The sequence below is a fragment of the Mus musculus genome, chromosome 11 (genome assembly GCF_000001635.26).
Source record: "Mus musculus strain C57BL/6J chromosome 11, GRCm38.p6 C57BL/6J".
NCBI classification, from domain to species: Eukaryota; Metazoa; Chordata; class Mammalia; order Rodentia; family Muridae; genus Mus; species Mus musculus.
This window is the reverse complement of record NC_000077.6, coordinates 73,131,139-73,152,986: the sequence shown is the minus strand read 5'-3', so window position 1 is coordinate 73,152,986 and position 21,848 is coordinate 73,131,139. Positions and strand designations below refer to the sequence as shown.

At 47.0% G+C, this 21,848-nt stretch overlaps 2 protein-coding genes across 4 annotated transcripts in view; one reads left to right on the top strand and one right to left on the bottom strand.

The window, feature by feature from the left end:
- Positions 1-5,537: 5,537 nt before the first annotated feature.
- Positions 5,538-21,848, bottom strand: part of Itgae (integrin alpha E, epithelial-associated) — a 56,945-nt gene continuing 40,634 nt past the window's right edge. For 2 of the 3 annotated variants that reach the window (NM_008399.3, NM_001361245.1), the window contains exons 23-31: positions 21,220-21,299; positions 20,219-20,293; positions 19,081-19,144; positions 18,889-18,996; positions 14,476-14,532; positions 14,125-14,220; positions 12,225-12,320; positions 7,336-7,446; positions 5,538-5,936 (exon numbers count right to left, since the gene is read on the bottom strand). In NM_008399.3, coding sequence (NP_032425.2) covers positions 5,847-5,936; positions 7,336-7,446; positions 12,225-12,320; positions 14,125-14,220; positions 14,476-14,532; positions 18,889-18,996; positions 19,081-19,144; positions 20,219-20,293; positions 21,220-21,299 — 777 coding nt within the window. In that variant the 3' untranslated portion in view covers positions 5,538-5,846. Of the gene's footprint in view, positions 5,937-7,335; positions 7,447-12,224; positions 12,321-14,124; positions 14,221-14,475; positions 14,533-17,483; positions 18,997-19,080; positions 19,145-20,218; positions 20,294-21,219; positions 21,300-21,848 lie in introns of those variants that run through there. The other variant, XM_017314299.2, reaches the window with a different exon arrangement.
- Haspin (histone H3 associated protein kinase) lies at positions 14,693-17,503 on the top strand. The gene has a single exon (NM_010353.2). The coding sequence runs from the start codon at positions 14,726-14,728 to the stop codon at positions 16,988-16,990; it is 2,265 nt and encodes a 754-aa protein (NP_034483.1). The 5' UTR covers positions 14,693-14,725; the 3' UTR covers positions 16,991-17,503.

Sequence of the window (21,848 nt, the reverse complement as noted above, 5' to 3'; positions counted from 1 at the left end):
ACCTGTATCCCCAGGATTGATGCTTATCCCAGACCCTTTCCTCCTAAATCGTGAGCATTGTTTCAAAGTCCGCTAAGCCCATCCTTATGAGACATGTATGTCACCTGTCCTTTACAATAGCCTACAAGGCTTCTGGGTCATCTTAGGCCAATCCCGACTTCCACAGATGTTGTGTTGACCTCAGTCATTCTCTCTAGACCTAAATCGTGAGCACTGTTTCTGAGTCAACAGTACCCAACTTCATGAAAGAAGCCAGTTGGACTTTACAAAGAATCTCAATGCACCTGGCAGCGGTGGTGCACGCCTTTAGTCCCAGCACTCAGGCAGGCAGATCTCTTGAGTTCCAGGCCAGCCTGGTCTACAGAGTAAGTTCTAGGACTACCAGGGCTACCTAGAGAACCCTGTCTCAAAAAAAAAAAAAAAAAAAAAAAAAAAAAAAAAAAAAAAGATATAAACATGTCTTAAGTTTTGTTGTATTCACAGGACTGAGTTAATTGTCATCTGAAAACTTTTTTCCAAAATCCTGATGTTTGCCCCAGCACTGGCTAACATAGTTGGCTGAACCAAGTTTCACTCTTACCTCACTCAGATTTTTTTCCCTGCCAACCACAGAGCCTGCAGGAACCCCCACCCCACCCCCACCCACCCTTACCCACTGAACCTGAGTAGATTTGATTGTGGGAAGCATACTTCCCACACCATCTTAATTGACAGGTTAGTATGTATTACTTAGCTCCTGTATCTGATCGGAGGAGAAACTATACAAAGGTACCAAACACTTAGAAGCATATATGACTGGCCCAGAGTGGCCCGGAGTGGTGACACACGCATTTAATCCCAGTGGAGGAGAGGCAGAGGCAGGACGATCTTTGAGAGTCCAAGTCCAGCTGCTCTACATGAGTTCCACGACAGCCAGAGCTGTAAAGACCCTGTCTCAAACAAACAAACACCAAACAAACAAACAAAAAAACAAACAAACAAAGACATGACTCCTAGTTGAGTACAGTCAGCCAAAGCCACAAGGCACTGATGGCTCCAACATGGCACCTTCTAAAGAGATATCAGCATTCTTTTCCCTGCAAGGATTTTTCCCTGTGTGAAGTTTCTCACAGCCACCCCTGCTCCTAGTCCACTGCTCTGGAGTGGTAACAAACCCAGAATGAGTGGATTTCTCATAAAATATCACGGTGTCTGTGGCTGGCTCTCCAGACCCTTCCACGTGATTTCTATGTCCCCTCTCCCTATTCCGCCTCACATTCCTCCATAGAATCACACGTCAGTCCAGTCGGCTCATGTGCACCTTCTCGCTCTCTTTTTTTAAAATTTATTTAGTATATGTAAGTACACTGTAGCTGTCCTCAGATACTCCAGAAGAGGGCGTCAGATCTCATTAGGGATGGTTGTGAGCCACCATGTGGCTGCTGGGATTTGAACTCAGGACCTTTGGAAGAGCAGTCGGTGCTCTTAACCACTGAGCCATCTCTCCAGCTCCATGCACCTTCTCTTGTTCTTCATGTTCCAACATAGATCCCACCTCAGTCCTTCACAGCTTCACAACTCCATCAGGCATATGCCCCCTTCTCTAAATTCCCCACCAGGATCTGGACAATTTGGGGCTCACTGATTTCTTGCTTGCAGTCACTCGTTGGGCCCAGATCCTCTGAATAGGGAGTGATGACCTACCAGTCAACCTCCGTGAAACAGGTAGGGCTAAGGCTTGTATAACTGTATGGGGAATGAATGAATGAACTTCCTTTAGCCTCTGTGCTGAGGTGTGTGGTGTAAAATGATCAGGCTTTATTTCTATGTGCTTCTCATGGAGGATTTCAGCAGCGAGCCTGCTAAAGCACCAGGTTAGTCAGGACTCCGGTGTGCATGGTTACCCCCTGACACCGTGCAATGAGGTGCACAAACTCTGATCTCACAACTGGCACCTTCCCAGACTATCTATATCCTTGTCACCTGGAGTGTGTGCCCAAACCACAATTGTCCCATGTTGAGCTACACCATCTGCTCTCAGGGGTGAAGCTAACGGAACTGGGTAATTGCTATCCAGGACTGGAAAACATCACTTCAGTCTGGGGCTGTCCAGTCCACAGTGAGACTTCTACAGAAAAAGACCTTGGGCCTAAATGCTTTTCATTTTGTTTTGTTTTGAGACAGGGTGTCACCATGGAACTCTGACTGGCTTGAAATTTACCACATAGAACAGACTGATCTTGAACTCACAGAGCACTGCCTGCTTCTGTCCCCTAGTGCTTGGCACGTGCCAGCACACCACAGCCAGCTCAAATACCTTCTTTAACAAAGGCTCCACCTTTTACTAGACTTGTGACCTTGGACGAGTTTTCTTCTTAAAACAAAAATAAGACCACGCGAAGTATAAGCCTCAGGCCTGGTGTGGTGCCACAGTCCTGTAGGCCAGCACTCAGGAATCTGAGGCAGGAGGATCTCCAGTTCTAAGCAGGTTGAGCTACACAGCAGGTTGAGCTACATAGCAGGTTGAGCTACATAGTAAATGCCTATCTCAGAAAACCAAACAGATAAAAATGATGCACAAAGAACACTTCTTTAAATGGGACCAGAGCATACAGAGTGGGGGACAGATGAGACTGGTCAATGAGCCATCTCTTTCTACTACTGTGGTCTGACTGGAATTTAACACTGACTGTGGATGTAGGCCATAGTACCTATAACCCAGACACCAGTGACATTATACCATGACAAACATGTCTGAGTGCATTTTATTTAAGTTCATCACTATTTTAAAAGTAAGGTAGTCATGAGACCTGCTGTTTTAATGCCTTAACAAATCTTTATGCCTAAATACTGAAAGAAGTATTTTAATTAGTATATTCTAATATATTTTTCTCTTGACAAAGTACATCAAGAGGGCTGGAGAAGTGGTTCAGCAGCCAAGAGTATTAGTTGCTCTTCCAGAGGACCCAGTTTCAATTCCCAGCAACCACACAATGGCTCAAACTCACTGTAATTCCAGTTCTAGGGAATCTCATGTCTTGTGTGTGTGTGCACACGCACGCACACGAAAAAAACCTCATACACATAAAATAAAAATAAATGTTTTTGTTTTTGTCTTTTGAGACAAGGTTTCACTTGTATGTATGTTGTGACTGTCCTAGAACTAATTCTGTAAACCACGCTGGACTTGAACTCAGAGATCCCTTCTGCGTATGCATCACGAGTGCTGGGATTAAAGGCATGTGCCACCACTGTTGGGCTACAAATCTTTTTTCTTTTTTTTAGATACAAATATACAAAGAAAGATAGGCACAATAGAACAGTGTCATTCCAGCACTCAAGAGATAGAAGCAGAGGATCAAGAGTTCAAAGCCACCCTAGTTAGGTTTTTGAGGCAGCAAAAGAGACAAAAGACAGAAAGAGACCAGAGTCTTCAGCCGAGGGGACCGTGCTTATTAGCACACACAGGAAGGGGAACCCTCTCTCCCGTGAGTAATTGAGGGGTCTTCCTCGGGGGAAAGACTGGCTGCTATTCATTCTATGGACGGGTGCGGAAATTGTTACAGCAATGGCCCACATGTCTCTCCTACAGTCTCTCTCCTTCCTGAAATTTTCTGCCCAAAGAGAGATAGTCTGTCTCTAGAGACATTCTTTTCTGTGCTGACCCATAAAGCTGAGTAAGGTCATCTGCAGTCCCATAAGAACCCTGTCTCACCACTGAAGCCTTCTATCAATCCTCGGCTATTTACAGAACTGAGTCTAGCCTGGGCTACATAAGATCTTACCAAAACATGCACATGCGATCACGCGCGCGCGCGCGCGCGCGCGCGCACACACACACACACACGCACACACACATATATACACACACATACACACACACACACACACACACACATGCACATAAAACAATGGCCAACACTAAACAAATTTTAATGAAAAATTAATACACACAAGGACAGACAGATGGGAAAACACGTAACAAAGAAAACACGGTACAATGTTAGTGGTGGAAACCAGGTGGTGGATAGATCTTTGTGTTTGTAATATCCAAAATAAATTCAAGACTACCCAGTACATTCCCCCCCCCCTTCAAAATGACTTTCCAAACTGTACCAGCAGGCCAAGTACAAAGTCAGATAAAAAGCTGGCTGACTAAACAAATATAAAAACATAGTTTTAATGGTCAAAATTACTAAGCTTCCAAAACAAAATTAACAATTCCCCTGCCCCGCTATACACTAAAAAACTCAAGGACAGACAAGATGAGAGTCACCCTCTACAAACCAACCAATGTCTAAAAAGGTTATTGACTACACCAATTAAAATAAGCCAAACTACCCTGGTGCCTATATCCGGCCCTTACAAAGGTATAAAAAGTGTGTTTTCTTTGTTCTGGGTCTCTCCTCCGGCCTGCGTGCTGAGAGGGGGTTCCCCAACATGTTGAAAAAATAAAATCCTCATGCGTTTTGCAACGATGGCGGTCTCTGTGGTCTCTGTGTGAGTGAAGATCTTCTGACAAACTACGACATGTTCACTGTGAAAGTCAGCTTTTCTCCTGGAACACTCGTGTAAAACAATGCTTGAAGAAAGACGGAGAAGGGCTCAGCAGGTTGCCAAAGAGAGGCCTGTGACTCAGGAAAGCCAGAACCCTTGACCTAGTTAGTGGGTCCATCATCCTAAGCAGTAGGCTAATCCTCTGAGGGAATTCCACACTCAAGAGACAAACTTCTCAAAGCGTTAGCCCCCAGTTGTTGCTGACAGTCAGTTGGGAAACAAAAAGGAGGGCCAGCCCACTCTCTCCCTGCTGGCTCTCCAGCCTGAATATCAGACCTCGAAACTGAAAGACAGGAGAAAGACTCCAAACGGCCAGGGTCTTCCAGGGCTCTAAACAAGCAGGGCGTGGTGGTGCACCCCTTTAATCCCAGCACTTGGGCAGGCAGAGCTAGTCCAGGCCCACCCCAGGCCCTGGGCAGAAGCAGCAAACAATGGCCCCTCTGCCCTCAGCCTGTGTTGGGCGACTGGACCTTGAAAACCAAGAAATCAATTGAAAAGTCTACCTTAAAATAATGTATTTCCAAGCCTCTGCTCTCTTGCAGTATATTCAATAAGCTAAATAACAACAACAATAATAACAACAACAAGGACATCTTAAAAAGAGTGCAGTAAGTTGAACAGATAAGGGCCCAGGTTGGTGGTGCACGCCTTTAATCCCAGCACTCAAGAAAGCAGAGGCAGGGCAATCTCTGAGTTCAAGACCATTCACACACACACACACACACACACACACAAGTACAAACACACAGAGAGATACACACACACAAGTACAAACACACAGAGAGATACACACACATACACTTACATAAAAAGAAAATAATCTTTGTTTAAAAGACTATAAAAGAATCAAGTTGGGCACAATGGTGCTCCCCTTTAATCTTAGCACTCAGTTGGCAGAGGCAGGCAGATCTCTGCGAGTTCAAGGCCAGCCTGGTCTATCTAGTGAGTTCCAGGGCAGCCAGGGCTATATACAAATAAGGACTATGTCTCAAACAACATAAAAAAATGATATAATTAATATTTTAATAGGAATAAGACTTTGGTCTATCAGTCATCAAAACGCATGGCAAACTGGGAACCGTGCTCATTAAAGGCACTGCTGTAAAAGTAAATGTATTTAATAGCACACATCCTAAGTTTCCCTTTTGCTCAATTCACAAGACACTGTGGGCATAGTGTGTGGCTATGAACAACACTCTACAGTTCTTTGATGTTGCTTGATCGTCCTAAGGAGAGTAAGGGGCCCCGATAGGGGGCATCCCGGCTTCCGACTGGCTCAAACTCCCTCCTTCCGGTGAGGAAGCAGGGGGCTAATCTTGGAGCAGACTGTCAGCCTTCAGCTGGGCCCTCCTTGTGCTCTCCAAGTTCAGTTGTTGATATTTTCTTTTGAAAAAGCCACACTGAAACAAAGAATGGATAAGCCTCATGAGCACCCCGAGGTAGCAGCCTGCTTCAGAAACCAGTCGCTAAACAGCCCCAGATTCCTGCTTCTTAGGCTCTCCCACCCCACCCTCACCCCACCCCCACCCCACCCCCACCCCACCCCCACCCCTGAGCTTTCTCCATCCTTCCAGTCCCTTCTGGGCTGTCCATACGCCAACAAGAGTTGACCTCTGAGCCAGCCGCCAGAGGACTTAAGCACCTCTCGCTGGGAGTGCTATGGGTTCAGTCAGTAATGCTGGATCTAACCCATTCCGGGAGCGTGTCCAGCACAGCCCACCGTACTGAAGACAGACAGGCTGCATGCACACAGCCTCCCATCTCTAGAAGCTCAGAATCTAAGAATGGGGAAAATGGCACTGAGGTGTCCTGACTGCCAAATGTAAGGGAGCTCTCAGGCTGGGCACTGAAGCCAGCACAGAGCATGCAGGAGCCTGGTTAAGCTTTCCCGGAAGCGTGTGTGAAATGTGAGAGGGTGGAAACTGGCCCTCCTGGCAAGGGTAGCTGTGTGTGCCACAACAGAGAGTCGTGAACCTACTTAGGGAATGGTTCAACTGGTCTGGAGAAAAAAAAAAAAAAAAAAAAAAAAGCAAGGCTTACTGTTGTGAGAGACATAGGCCTTGTCGGAGAGGGCCTCAAGAGAGCCTGGACTCTGGGATAGGGACTTTAAAGGGGGTGACAATCAGGAAAGCCTTAGGAACATCTCTCTGAGCTCAAAAACTTCAATTCCAGCTTGTTTAAGTATGGTCTGTTGCTATGGATTGTAATGCTAAATACTTCAATGCAGGGTTCCCCTCCCCCCCAGAGAGAACTTGCCAGGTTCTTTTGCCTAAACAGGATAAGAAAAGAGTGGTGGCATGCCTTTAATCCCAGCACTTGGGAGGCAGAGGCAGGTGGATTTCTGAGTTCAAGGCCAGCCTGGTCTACAAAATGAGTTCCAGGACAGCCAGGGTTATACAGAGAAACCCTGTCTCGAAAAACCCAAACAAAAACAAAGAGAGAGAGAGAGGGAGAGAGAGAGAGAGAGAGAGAGAGAGAGAGAGAGAGAGAGAGAGAGAGAGAGGGAGGGAAGGAGAAGGAGGGAGGGAGGGAGGGAGGGAGGGAGGGAGGAAGGAAGGAAGGAAGGAAGGAAGGAAGGAAGGAAGGAAGGAAGGAAGGAAGGAAGGAAAAGAAAGAAAGAAGGAAAGAAAGAAAGAAAGGAAGGAAGGAAGGAAGGAAGGAAGGAAGGAAGGAAGGAAGGAAGGAAGGAAGGACAAGGCCAGGGTTGGTGCGCTGGGTCTGAGGTTAGCTGTTCTCATAAGGACTGAAACCACTTGCAGAGCCCGGTGCCTTCTTACAAACAAAAAGAGCAGAACTGACCTTGAACAAAATGGCTATAATCACAACCAAGACCAGGAGGCCTCCGATGCTGCTGCCAATGATGAGAGGCAAAGAGCGTGTCTCCTCCTCTTTCAGGAAGATGACAGTGATCTGGATAAGGAGATGCTCCGATAAGTCAATAAATCACAAAGGGGGAAGAGAGTCCACGTGTTATTTTAAGGAACAAAAGGTAAGGACTTGGTAACAACAGGCATATTGATCAAGACTGATGACATCTGGCAAGAAGCTGACCATTCCCTGACAGAGCACTTTTACATCACCTAAAAATCATCTAATGACGACCGTACTTCACAGGAGACTATTCTGGTCTCTGATCTAAATGAGCTAGGTCATCAGGAGATGTGACCTTGTCTTAAAGGTGGTCTGCCTGTCTGAGAACAACACTCTGACAGCACACAGATTCTATAGCAACAGTACCCCTCTGTGTCCTTGATCTCCCTATGGTCTCTGAAGTGATGACGTGTTTAAATGAGCTGAATCCTTCTCCATCTCCTTCTCTGAGAGATGTTTTTAAATCTTGTATAAATGTCTAAAGTCTTCGGCAATACATTTTCCTACAGGAAATGTCTGGCAGGGTTGCCCTGCTATTCACCAGACTGAGTGCAGCCCTCAGGGACACTATGAAGTGCAAGCATAGATCCTCCCTCCCGCCCTCCCTGCCACCCAAGGCACTGCAGGGCTCCTCTTTTATAAATTATCCCCAGTCATTTACTTTTTTTTTTTTTTTTTTTTTTGAGACAGGGTTTCTCTGTGTAGCCCTGGCTATCCTGGAACTCACTCTGTAGACCAGGCTGGCTTCGAACTCTGAAATCCACCTGCCTCTGCCTCCCGAGTGCTGGGATTAAAGGCGTGCGCCACCACTGCCTGGCTCCCCCAGTCATTTCCTAAGGGCCTCATTAGCTCAGGACTCTTCTCTCACCCTGATATGCTGAAAAGCTCTATCAGATCCGACTGGGCCTGTCCTTCCTGGGTAGTGGCCAGAGCATGTGGAAAGGACACAGAGCCAGGGCCTCATCATGAATTCCTGCTACAAGCCACTGAGTTCCCTTCAGGCTAGGGCATAGGCACCAAGGTCAGGCATGCTTTGGAGAGATTTCCATACAGGGTAGGGAGTTACTCAACTCACCCTTGAGGCCTCTCCTGGCTAAGTTCTAAGTGTTGACTGACTCAGGATTGGCCCTCTGGACCTCACTTAGCCCACAGGTAAGCCAAGCTTTACAGGACTAAGTTCTGACCTTGAGAGTGGGAAGGGAACGGAGCAGCAGAGGCAGAGTGAGAGACAGGAACACAGAGACCAAGGGTCCACAGGCAGGGGGAGGGGAGAGAGGAATCTGAACCTGGGCTGAGGAATAAAGGAGGCCCCAAGATGGCAGGAGCACAATAGGACAGACTGGAGTGATAACAGCACCCTTCTTCCCAACGCCTTCTTCCTTTGTTCTTCTCAAAGTGGCCCAAAGCTAGCCCAGCAGAGTCAGGAAGAGGCAGGGAATAGGGTGCCCCTGCTTGTGACAAACACAGACAGTGGGCAGCCCAATCCCCATCCTGTCAGCTGCCACTCTGGCATCACAGTGGGTCAGGACGGAGCTGCCTCCTTTGCTGGTGACAGAGAAGGCAATGCCTGCACTAACAGCACGGAAAGGATCGCCTTGGAGCTCTCAGGAAGTCTCTTCCTGAAAATGGAGGGTACATGAAGGAAACTCTTCCTGCTAACTTCCTGTTCCCTGCCTTCTATTCTGTCATACACAGGTGCTAGTTGAACATCCCTAAGCCGAAACTCCCAAATTCATCCTACTATGAAATCCAAGTCATATTTAAAAGGTTTTAAACTAACTTAATGTGTGTGGGTGCTTGCCTATAAGTATAACTTGCGAGCCTGGAGCTCGCGGAGACCAGAAGAGAGCCTTCGATCATGTGAGTGCTGGGCCCACCAAAACACTAGCCACTGCTCTTAACCACTGAGTCATCTCTCCAGGCCCCCAGAACAAAGTTTTATTTTATTTCTTTTACTATTACACTGACACCCAAAATATTTTTTTTTGAGTTTGGAGTAAGTCAGCTTTTTGATTTTCAGATCACAGAAGCTCAGTCTGCAAAATTCTAAAATCTGACAAACTCTGAACTCTGACGAGTACTCAACATTCGGATCATTCGAAGATTTGACAACTCTGTGCTGGCCACCGGGTAAGGTGTGGCCATCCAAACAAGGCTCAAAGCAGTCAGGCTGCAGAGTGTGAGCCTGCCTCCCTCTCTAGATGAACTAACTGCCCATGTCTGTGCGGTATAGTATGGAGTTGCCCTTACTTGTCAGTCAAAGGCGCTTGGATACGCAGCTATTTAGAATCATAGGTCATGGTACATCCCCTGTCACAGGAACCACTTCACACAGAACACCAAGTTTAGAGAAGAGAATTTTAAAGACTCTATGCTGTGGATAAGAACATAGATTAATAGCACAGATCTAAGAAATGGCTGACAGTAACTGCCTTTGGAAAGAGAGAGGCTGTGGGAAAGGGGAGCACAAAGGAGCCATTATTTTCAGCTGGTACCTTTCTGTTAAGGTTGAATTTCAATGATTTGATTGATTGATTGATTGATTGATTGATTGATGTTTTTTGAGACAGGGTTTTTCTGTGTAGCCCTGGCTGTCCTAGAACTTGCTCTGTAGACTAGGCTGCCCTAGAGCTCACAGATCTGCCTATTTCTGCCTGTCCAGAGCTGAGATTGAAGGCGTGCACCACCACTCCATATCACTTTATGAAAACAGACTCTTTTTAAGAATCAGCAATGTGCCCGGCGTGGTGGCGCACACCTTTGATCCCAGCACTTGGGAGGCAGAGGCAGGTGAATTTCTGAGTTTGAGGCCAGCCTGGTCTACAGAGTGAGTTCCTGGACAGCCAGGGCGATACAGAGAAACCCTGTCTAGAAAAAACAAAACAAAACAAAACAAAAACAAAAACAAGAATCAGCAATGTAGTTAAAAACGAGGTGAGAGCCGGGCAGTGGTGGCGCACACCTTTAATCTCAGCACTTGGGAGGCAGAGGCAGGTAGATTTCTGAGTTCGCGGCCAGCCTGGTCTACATAGTGAGTTCCAGGACAGCCAGGGCTACACAGAGAAACCCTGTCTCAAAAAACCAGAAAAGAAAAAAGAAAATGAGTTGTTTTTTTTTTCCCAGAGAGAGCAGTTGAGTCGTTAGACTTAGCAGTCCTGGCTCCCATCACTTCCTGCATTGAGGAATAATGACTTAACTGAATGCTTTCAGTTCTTGCTGAACCTCAGACTCCAGCAAGAGCAGCCTACACTCTCTAAAGCAGCTGCATATCCAGGCAGGCGAATGTGAATGAAAATTCAAATGCAGAGGCAGGCACAGTGGTACACACTTTAATCCCAGCACTTGGGAGGCAGAGGCAGAGGCAGACAGATCTCTGTGAGCCTGGTCCACAGTAGTGAGTTTCAGGACAGCCAGGACTAAGTAGAGAGACCCTGTCTCAAAAAAATAAAAATAAAAAGGAAGGAAGGAAGGAAGGAAGGAAGGAAGAGAAGAGAAGAGAAGAGAAGAGAAGAGAAGAGAAGAGAAGAGAAGAGAAGAGAAGAGAAGAGAAGAGAAGAGAAGAGAAGAGAGAAAAGGAAAGGAAAGGAAAGGAAAGGAAAGGAAAGGAAAGGAAAGGAAAGAAAAGAAAAGAAAAGAAAAGAAAAGAAAGGAAAAGAAAAGAAAAGAAAAGAAAATTCAGGGTTGGACAGATGGCTTAATGGTTAGGAGCACTTTGGGCTCTGCTAGAGGACCTGGGCTGGGCTTAGTTCCCAGCAGCCATGTGGAGGATTACAACTATATGTAACTTCAGTTCTAGGGTATCCCTCCAGTTCTAGGGTATCCCTCCAGTTCTAGGGTATCCCTCCAGTTCTAGGGTATCCAACAATCTTTTTTTCCTTTAGATTGATTGATTGATTGATTGATTGATTTTATATGTATGAGTGTTTTGCCTGCATCTGTGTCTGTGAGCCATGTGCACACATGGTGCCTGCTGAGTTCAGAAGAGATCCTAGAACAAGAATCAGAGATGAGTGTCAGCCACCATGTAGGTGCTGAAGAACCTCCGTCTTCAGCAAGAGCAGCCTACATTCTTAACCAGTGAGCCATCTCTCCAGCTCCCAACATCCTCTTCCGTCTTCCTTGAGGACCAGGCACACATGTGGTGCACAGATATATGGGCAGACAAAATACATATAAAATAAAATTTAAAAAGAAAAAGAATGAACACGCAGGGTGACATGCGTGAGAACATTTAGCCCACACCATAGGCATCAGTTTGGCTTTGTTTACATTTTTGAAAAATGAACTCCAACACTTCTAATGCTTGGTCTAAGTCCTATAAAAGAATTAGGCACTGAACACTCTTCTGCTCAACACTGTAACAGACACTAATATTGCATACTAGGAAGACAGTTTGTGTACTCAAAGGTAACTTCTCCAGTAGGAAACATTTTTAACTCTTTTTTGTTTTTTTTTGTTTTTTTTTTTTTTTTTGGTTTCTTTGTTTTTTTCGAGACAGTGTTTCTCTGTGTAGCCCTGGCCATCCTGAAACTCACTCTGTAGACCAGGCTGGCCTCGAACACAGAAATCTGCCTGCCTCTGCCTCCTAAGTGCTGGAATTAAAGGCCTGTGCCACCACTGCCCAGTTTAACCCTTTTCTAAGTTATTTTCAAAATCAATAGATTTTTAAACTAAGTACACACCATTGTTGGTTCCTATTTCACAAAAGAGAAACTGAGGCAGAAGCTCAGGGTCACAAGGGCGGTTGGTAGTGCAGACAAGGTCAGAAGTGGCAATGGCTTTCCCAGAACACTAATCAGAAAACAGGCAGGCATTACCTTCGTCCTGTGGTTCTCTGCATTCAGCCCCTCATAGAGAGATTTGTTGAAAGATATTTCACCAAGGATCGGCAGTTCAGATACATCTCTTAGTAACTATAAGGTGGGGAAAGTTGGGGTGTGGGGGAACATGAAACATGGCTTAGACTTGAGCTCACGGTTTCTAGAGAGTTCCAACCATCTTTCCCTTCTAATAACCCCTTCTCCAATATTCCCTTAGCCTTCATAAGTGATTGCAGCACCCACCCAGCTATCCAAGCAACAAGTCTGTAGCCACTCCCCCATCCCCCAACTTCAATTACACATGACCTCATGCCACAACCTCCATCCACAGTCAGTTCCAGACAGCCCTAAAACATCCTGCCTCACACACCCCTTCTCCTTCAGCCCCACTCCTAGGTCAGGAGACCACACTGCTCTCATCGGACTCTCCACACAATGGTAAACTTGACCATTTGTTCCCACCTCATAGTAAGGCCTCTCTAGAGAAAATAACATTTGAGTAATGTTATACGAAGTAACTACATTACAAAGGCCCACTGGCTACAATAACATTAGCAAGTTAAAAAATAGAAACAACACATAAGAAAGAGACAGGAGAGAAAGGGTGAAGGATTAAATACAGACCAGATCATGTAATTCTTTGCACACCAAGAAAGAAGTATGGGTTTTAAGCTAAATGTATCCAACTCTAAAGTCCACTGCTTCTGTTCATTTGGAGTTTCTGGTCCAAAGTTTTTTTTTTTTTTTTTTTTTTTTTTTCGAGACAGGGTTTCTCTGTATAGCCCTGGCTGTCCTGGCACTCACTTTGTAGACCAGGCTGGCCTCGAACTCAGAAATCCGCCTGCCTCTGCCTCTCGAGTGCTGGGATTAAAGACATGCGCCACCATGTCCGGCTTTGGTCCAAAGTTTTAAAGGAGGATCCTAATGCTAAATGAATTATTTCGTGTTTTAAAAAATATTGTGCACGGGGAGGGGGGGGGCGCGCGGCTGGAGAGAGGTCTCAGCAAATAAGAACACTGACTGCACTTCCAGTGGTCCTGAGTTCAATTCCCAGCAACCACATGGTGGCTCACAACCATCTGTAATGGGATCCGATGCCTTCTTCTGGTGTGTCTGAAGATAGCTACAGCGTACTTCTTGTATACAATTTAGAAAAAATAAGTGTGCATGTATGTGCACATATGCATGGAGACCAAGAGAGGAAGTTAGATCCTCCAACAGCTGGAGTCCCAAGTAGTTGTGAGCTGCCCAACTTGAGTGCTAGGAGCCGAAGCAACATATCCTCTGTAAGAGCGCATGCTCTGAACTGCTGAGCCACCTCTCCAGCTCTTTTTTTTTTTTTTTTTTTTGGTTTTTTTCGAGACAGGGTTTCTCTGTAATAGCCCTGGCTATCCTGGAACTCACTTTGAAGACCAGGCTGGCCTTGAACTCAGAAATCCGCCTGCCTCTGCCTCCTGAGTGCTGGGATTAAAGGTGTGTGCCACCACGCCTGGCCCTCCAGCTCTTGAAGAACTATTTGTACTGGTTAGGGGGGAAGCCAAGACAAAGAGGGCATGTCCAAGGTTATGCAACAGGCCAGAGACGGTGACCTAAATTACAGCCACATCAATAGAGACAGAGAGAAGTGATTTCATATGTATTCTGAAGGTGGGATGGCAGGGTTTGCTGCTGGGATACACTTGGGGATGAAACAAAGAGGTAATCACAGGTCATTCCAACATGTCTTAGTATGGAAAAAGATTAAAATCCCTACTAAGTAACTTGCTAAGAGCTGTTTGAGACAGGCCAATCAAATGATCTATTTTGAACGGCACCTTTCAGATGCTATTATCCTTTCTTAGAGGATAGGTCCTCTAGGATTGGACGACCCAATCTGCAGTCTCTCAGTCTCAAGTACCTGCTTAGTGTGGCCCACGGAGATCTCTGCGGCCACGGTTACATTTTCTTTATTAGATGTGATAGCACAGACCACTGAATGCCATTCTTTTACATGCTGCAAAAGCAAAAGGTGAGTCTGCTTACTCCCTTTTCGTGTTTTAGGATTGAAAATCTGAATATCTAAGATAGGGCATCCAAGGTCCCAGAGCAGACATTTGAGCAAGTCCCCTTCGCCCAAGCCAAGTGTCAGTTATCCTGGCAAACAGGACCAGAGAGGCTGAAAGTCTCAGAAAGAACACTGCAGAAGCAGTCACCCTCTCAAGAGGCTCTCCACATCCCTCTCTCGGGCTCTTGAGACGACTTCGCTCACCTGCACAGGATCGCTTCCACACGCAGGCTCTTGACTCTGGGTGCACTCAGTGTGGTCCTGAAAAGAGAGCCTTTGCTGAGCCACCCTGAGCTCCAAGTCCCGCTAGGCATCTGCCCCCTGCCGGCTTCCGGGAGGTCAGGCAGGCTGCGCAGCCGAGGGCCGGCGCTAGGACCCAGCGGGCCGACGGGCGCTCGCGCGCTCGCCGCAGTCTCGCGGTGTTTCTGTTTGAAACGCCGGGCGGGCGCTCGCTATGGCACAGGCTCACCCGCGGTCGGGTACCCGGCTCTTTCGAACGTACGCGGCGAGGGGCGTCCGGGGGTCGCAGCGGCAGCCTGGCGGGCTGGCTGAGCAATGGTTCCAGCCGCCGAACCTGAAGCGCGCCTTCAGCAGCAGCCTCAGCGACAGTAACGAGTCGCCGGCTGTCGCTTCCGACGACCCGGACGACCCCGACTTCCCCGGCAGCCTCGTGGGCCAGCGGCGGAGGCGTCCTCGGGGCAGCGGCTCCCGGAACCAGCGGACCCTGACAAACACTCCAAGAGTCCAAAGGCTGCGACCTCGGCTCCCGCAGAAGTGCAGCACCCCGTGCAGCCGGCTGCGACCGCCACCTTTCCCCAACTGCAGCCCGGGCTGCCTCGGGTCGGACCACAGTGTGTGCATCCAGTCCAGGGACAGCAACGAGCTGGGCACCAGTGCCTCCCTCTTCAGCTCTCCGGCCTCGCCCGGAGCCCCCGACCCTTTGTATGCTGACTCTGCAGTCCCCGGGAGCTTCCACTTGCCGGCAGCCTCCCTAAGTGAACCGTCTGTGCCCTGCCCCCAGGTGGCAGCAACCGGTGACAGGTACACCGGGAGGGCCCTCCGAGCCGAAGCCAGCTTCAGGTCATCTCTCTTTAGCCTTGTGAACTCAGGGGCCACAGAAGAGAACAAGTTTGGGACAGATGGGGAGAATGTGAAGGAATCGTGTTGTGAAAGAAGACAGCAGATGGGAAACAGACTAACGGACCCTGATCTGACAAGCCCGGGAAAGAGAAAGGCCGCGTGTAAAAAGGTTGTGTCCCAAGGAGTCGACCAGAGAGACTATGAGGAGTCCAGTGCTTGCAAAGACCTTCGTGTACCAGGGGAAATCAGCAGGCCTAAGAGAACTGGGCCACTCCGGAAGAGGAAACAGCAAGAAGCAACGGGAACCCCTCCCCGCCACTACCACCAATCTAAGAAGAAAAGGAAAGCGTCAGTCTCCTTATGGAACTTGAATACTAGCCAGAGGGATTCTTGGACCAAAACCAGAGCCTCCTTCGGTTTCCACAAGAAGAAAATTATAACCAGTGTGATAGAGGTATGCAGTTCTGTTGCCAGTTCTTCCTCCAGGTCCCTCCTGTCTGAATGTTCGACCCCTCCTATCAAGAACAGAGCACACCTTACTGTTTCTTCTCGATGCTCTTCTGTGTATTTGCTAAGTCCCTTAAAGACCCTGCATGTCACAGACCAAAGGCCATCTTATGCTGAAAAGGTTTATGGGGAGTGTAATCAGGAAGGGCCCATCCCCTTTAGTGATTGCCTTTCCACGGAAAAACTGGAACGGTGTGAGAAGATTGGGGAAGGAGTGTTTGGAGAAGTGTTTCAGATAATTAACGACCAAGCACCTGTAGCCCTAAAAATCATTGCTATTGAAGGGTTAGATTTAGTCAATGGGTCCCACCAGAAAACCTTTGAGGAAATCCTGCCGGAGATCATTATCTCCAAAGAGCTGAGTCTCTTGTCTAGTGAGGCCTACAACCGCACAGAAGGCTTTATTGGGCTGAACTCAGTACACTGTGTTCAAGGGCTTTACCCTCCCTTGCTGCTGAAAGCCTGGGATCACTATAACACAACCAAAAGATCTGCCAATGACCGGCCTGACTTTTTCCAGGAAGACCAGCTCTTTATTATCCTGGAATTTGAGTTTGGTGGGGTTGACTTGGAGCGAATGAAAACCAAGCTGTCCTCTGTGGCGACTGCAAAGAGCATTCTCCACCAGATCACTGCATCTCTGGCTGTGGCAGAAGCATCCCTGCACTTTGAGCACCGGGACTTACACTGGGGAAATGTGCTCTTAAAGAAAACCAACCTCAAAGAACTCCGCTACACCCTCAATGGGAAAACGAGCACCATTCCCACCCATGGGCTACAGGTCAACATCATTGACTACACCCTGTCCCGCTTGGAGCGGGATGGGATTGTGGTTTTCTGTGATATCTCCGCTGAAGAGGACCTATTTACAGGTGAGGGTGACTACCAGTTTGAGATCTACAGGCTCATGAGGAAGGAGAACAAAAACTGCTGGGGTGAGTATCACCCTTACAATAATGTGCTGTGGCTGCATTACCTCACAGACAAGATTCTGAATAAGATGAAATTTAAGACTAAATGCCAGAGCGCAGCCATGAAGCAAATAAGGAAAAACCTGCAACATTTCCACAGGACTGTACTGAGTTTCAGCTCTGCCACGGACCTGCTCTGCCAACACAGTCTATTTAGGTAAGCCAGGAACTTAGACTTTCAGAGCCTCTTTAAGTACACTTTTAGGCCTCTGGTACTAATCTCTGCCACTAGAGCCAGATGGAGGTGAAAGCACATCCTTAAGAGTTCCTGTCAGCTTCTTAAAAGAGAACTGTGTTTTTCAAAAGGTAACCAAAACATTTGTTGACATGATTAAACTTGCTTTTAACAAATGTTCCTCTTTTTTAAAAAAAAAAATAAACTAGACAGAGGACAAGTGGACACATCTTTAAGTCCTCGTCCTGTCAGCAGAGTCTACAAGTCTGATGTTGCTGGTTTTTGAGCCTTGATACTTGGTGTAGGATGAGCAAAACCAAGCCTCAGCTGTGGTCCTTACTGCTCTTGATGCTGTTGTCAAGATGCAGAGCAGAGAGCAAGAGACTAGAGAGTCAAAACCAAGAGAAAGTATGGAAAATGTTTATCCGGTTCACTCCCCAATCACAGGAGCAGAATTTATAGAATTTCAACAGGAAAATAAATGTCTCTGTGGCTCTCATGTTTGAGATTTGGCTTATTTTCATCAAAGAAAGGGAATTACGATTCTGCTTTAAAATCTTAATGTCTAATTTCCTTCCGACTGTTTCTCCTAATATTTTCCCATAATTAGCCTTGTTTTTTCTTCTAAAGCTTATCTTGGTTTTTGTTTTGTTTTTTTGGTTGGTTGGTTGGTTTTTTGAGACAGAGTCTCTGTATAGCTCTGGCTCTCCAAGAACTCACTCTGTAGACCAGGCTGGCCTCTGAATTCACAGAGATCCACCTGCCTCTGCCTCCTGTGTGCTGGGATTAAAGGGGTGAGTCACCATTGCCTGGCTGGCTTTTGTTTTTAAAATTAAATGCACATTGGTTTGTGTGCTGGTACAGGTTGGTGGGCAGGGAGACAAGAAGAGATCAGAGGACACCTTCGGTGTCATCCTCAGGAATGCCATCCACCACTGAGACAGAGTCATTGGTTGTCCTGGAATTTACCAGTTAAACTAGGTTTCTAGGATCCTTCCTCCCCTAGCAATGAAATTCCAAGCCCGTACCACCACAGCCAGCACTTTATATGGATTCTGAAACTCAAACTCTAGGCTTTGTGCTTGTAAGGTCAGTGCTTTACTGAGTTATTTTTCAGCCCTTGTTGTATTTTTTGTTTGTTTTGTTTTGTTTTGTACTAAGTTTTGATCCAGGGCCTTGTGCAGGCTAGCCTTCTACTGAGCTGCATCCCTAGCCCTCTTTAGTATATGAGAAGATCTCTGTTGGGGTTGGTCTTATGCATTGTGTATTCAGATGCTGAGTTCTGTGCTCCAAGATCCAATTGCAGTCTGGCCATGGGGCATTGCATTGACCAATGTGCTGTAAAGAATGATCCCCAATAATCTCTGATTGGATAATAAAAGGCTCAAGCCTGTGACTGGGCAGGAAAGAGAGGAAGGCAGGACTTAAGATTGAGGAGAGGGTCTCAAGTAGGGATGATGTCAAGGACAAAGGAGGGGAAGATGGAGGTCATTATGAGGCAGGATGGACCATGAGCATGTGGCCAAGAGAAAAATCACCCTGAGGAAACACGTGGAGCAGAGCAAACAGAGCAAGACTCAGGTGGCAGGTAACGGGGCTGTGCTGGGGATGTAGGTTAAAATAGCTCAGAACCTGCCCGGTTTAGGTTTATAGCTTGTTAATAAGGTTTCTGTTTCTTTCTTGGGAGCTATACAGGGTGGAGTTGGGCAGAAACGCCTCTTAAAATTACCATTATAGATCTCGGGTTACTCACTCCATAGCTGCAGGCTTGAACTTAGGAATGTCCTTGTGTATGCAAGCCTGTGCCACCAGGCCTCGTTTTTATATCTTTGAGAATCTGTAGTCTTTGGAAAGCGATGCAATCACAGACTCCCATTTAAATACCTGAGTCTTTGTCAGATTCTTCACTCTTACAATCTGGAAATCTTGTAATTTGATGGGGACACAAATTTGCAACTGGAATACAGCTCCAAAAAGATTCTCCCCATGCACCTGGCAGAAGAAAAGGAGCAGAAAGTCAGAGCTCGTTGGTTGGCTCTACCAACTTTAGGTTGGCAGCAAGCGCTGTACACTTACATTGAAGAAGAATTCTTTGTGGTCAGAAGGGCTTTGGCTTGTGTTCATGTACATCACTGAGGGTCTGCAATGAGAGGGCATGTGTGAGAACGCAAGGTTCCTTCCTGGTTCCGAATGAACTTAGTGTTTCCCGATGAGTACACTAGGACATTCAGCACAGGGCCTTAAGAAGACTCAACGCTGGAAGTCAAAATGTGAAGTGCTTGGAAGGCAGCTGGGACAGAAGAATGTTTGTAAGCCATGCAGTTGGACTCTACCCAGCTGGAGTTTTCCATCTTTTCTCCAACTTTGTGCGTGTGTACACGTGGCAGTGTACTTGCCTGTCAATGTCAGGTCCCCTACTCTCTCCTAGTTTTTGACAGTGTCTCACTGAGCCTGGGAGCTTGCTGTTGTAGCTAAACTGGCTTGCTGGCAAGCCCAAAGGATATGCCTCTCTGACCCCACCCACCCCGGCACGGACATTACAGGTGTGGGCCACACCACCAGACTTCTCTGTGGTTGCTGAGAACCTGAACTCAGGTCCCCATGAGACAACTTTTCTCACTGAGCCCCCTCCCAGCCCCTTCTCCAACCCCACAGCCACTCTGATAGCATCACATCGGTTCCCTTTGGTAGCAGGACCAGTTGGCAGTGGGCCTCTGATGACCACCACGGTGTTTCAAAAGCCCAACGTGACGTATGCTAGTGATAAAGAAACCAAAACTACTGCTCCGTGAGTGAAAAGGAAGTTCATTCCACACTGCCAAGGCTGTCTCTAGCATAGACCTTGATATGCTGATAGGTACCCCAAGTAAATTGGAGAGCCATGTGTCTGCTTTTGCCAGAGGTAAGAGAAATGGCTCCTTTTGGCAGATGGGAACCAGGTTCACAAGTTCCTAAAGAATACTAGCATTTATTTAACCACCCGAAATCCTGTAGTCTAGGTTAAGTTGGGCCTAGACTCAATTTTGGACGTCAGTGAGACTGCCCTTTTGGTGGGCGGGGCTTGGGGGAGGTACCCCTTGGATCTGACAGTATCCTAGAGAGGTTGGGCGCTAAGCAGCCTCCTCAGAGAAGGGCGATGGGCTTTCTGTCCACACAGAATCCCAAAACTGTCGCCATTGCATGACCGTCACACAGACCCCTTGGGAGTACCTACCTGGAAAGAACTGCAATGAAGGCATGTCTGAATTGAAGGCTGCGTGTCTCTCTGGCCAAAGACTTCTCATTGGAACTGGGAATACAAATGTTAACAATATAACAAATATAATACAAACGTTCCCTTGACTTCCTAAGAACCCGAGTGACTCCCTGAGGCCACACTTGAGAAAGCATTGACTTCGTAAGGATTTCTCAGCCTCCACACTTGACGTTTTAGGCCAAAGAATTTTCTGTTAGGGACTTGTCCTACACACTGAATAATAGTTGTCAGCATCTGTGGTGTGAAGTACTTGGAAGGCAGTTGAGACAAAAGAATGTTTGCAAGCTATGCAGTTGGACTCTACTCGGTAGAGTATCACCTCCTTAATCATGGCAATCAAATCGGCTCTAGAAAGCTGGGCGTGGTGACACCTTTAATTATAGCACTCAGGAAGTAGAAGCAGGCGGGTATCTGAGTTTGAGGCCAGCCTAGTCTACAGAGCAATACCAGGACAGCCAGGGCTACCCAGAGAAACCCTGACGAGCCGGGCATGGTGGCGCACGCCTTTAATCCCAGCACTCGGGAGGCAGAGGCAGGCGGATTTCTGAGTTCAAGGCCAGCCTGGTCTACAAAGTAAGTTCCAGGACAGCCAGGGCTATACAGAGAAACCCTGTCTTGAAAAACCAAAAAGAAAAAAGAAAAAAAAAAAAGAAATCCTGTCACAAAACAAAACATAATAACAACAACAAAAGACTCCAGACACTGCCTCAAGAGAGAATTACCCATGTTTGACAGCTCCTTCACAGAACCATATCCTGCTCTATCTTTGAACATGGAGGCATATCAGAGTTAAGAAAGCCAGAACTAGGACTCTAGTTCAAAGCTCATTCTACCAGAATATCCCCTAGTGTTCCTTTGTATGGATTAAAATATCGTCAGTATCTTTGGTGAGAGGGACCGCCTGTGAGCACAGGGATCCAAGGCCAGGAGTTAAGGTTGCTAACACAGTCACGACTTACTTGGAGATGGTCACAGTGATATCTGCTGTCCTATTTGGAAAGACACTCTCCTCTAGCTGCCAAGTTACTGAGACATTCACCTATTTTAAGGAGGAAATAGATAAGTAAATGGGGGAACCAGTCACCTGACAATTGCTTACTGCTCAGGGCCCGGCCTGCTTCAGTGCCAGGGAGTGGAGAAAAAGGTTTAGAAGGTCTTTGTTGGAGGCATACTTGTCACTGACTTTGAGGTTTCAAAAGCCTGCACCATGCCACTGTGCTTGCTGATCAGGATATAGCCCACACCATGCCTGCCTGCCACCATGCTCCCTGCCATGATGAAAATGGACTAAGCCTCTGAAACCATAAGTAAGCTCCTAATTGAATGTTTTCTTGCATAAGGCTTGCCTTGGACGTCTGGCCTCTTCACAGCAATAGGACAGTGACTAAGACACTGTGGCTAAGCAGCATTAGGAATCCTAGCTTCCATTCCTCGTGGTTTTTGTAGCACAGTCACTGTCTCACGTAAGCCTCACAGTACAAATGCTGAGTGAGCCAAACAGACAGCATTATTCTTTGAGCGAGGGAAACCACAACAGACTCTGCACACTCCTCTGTGCGCCACTTGAGGGCAGACTTGGCAGCTGTAA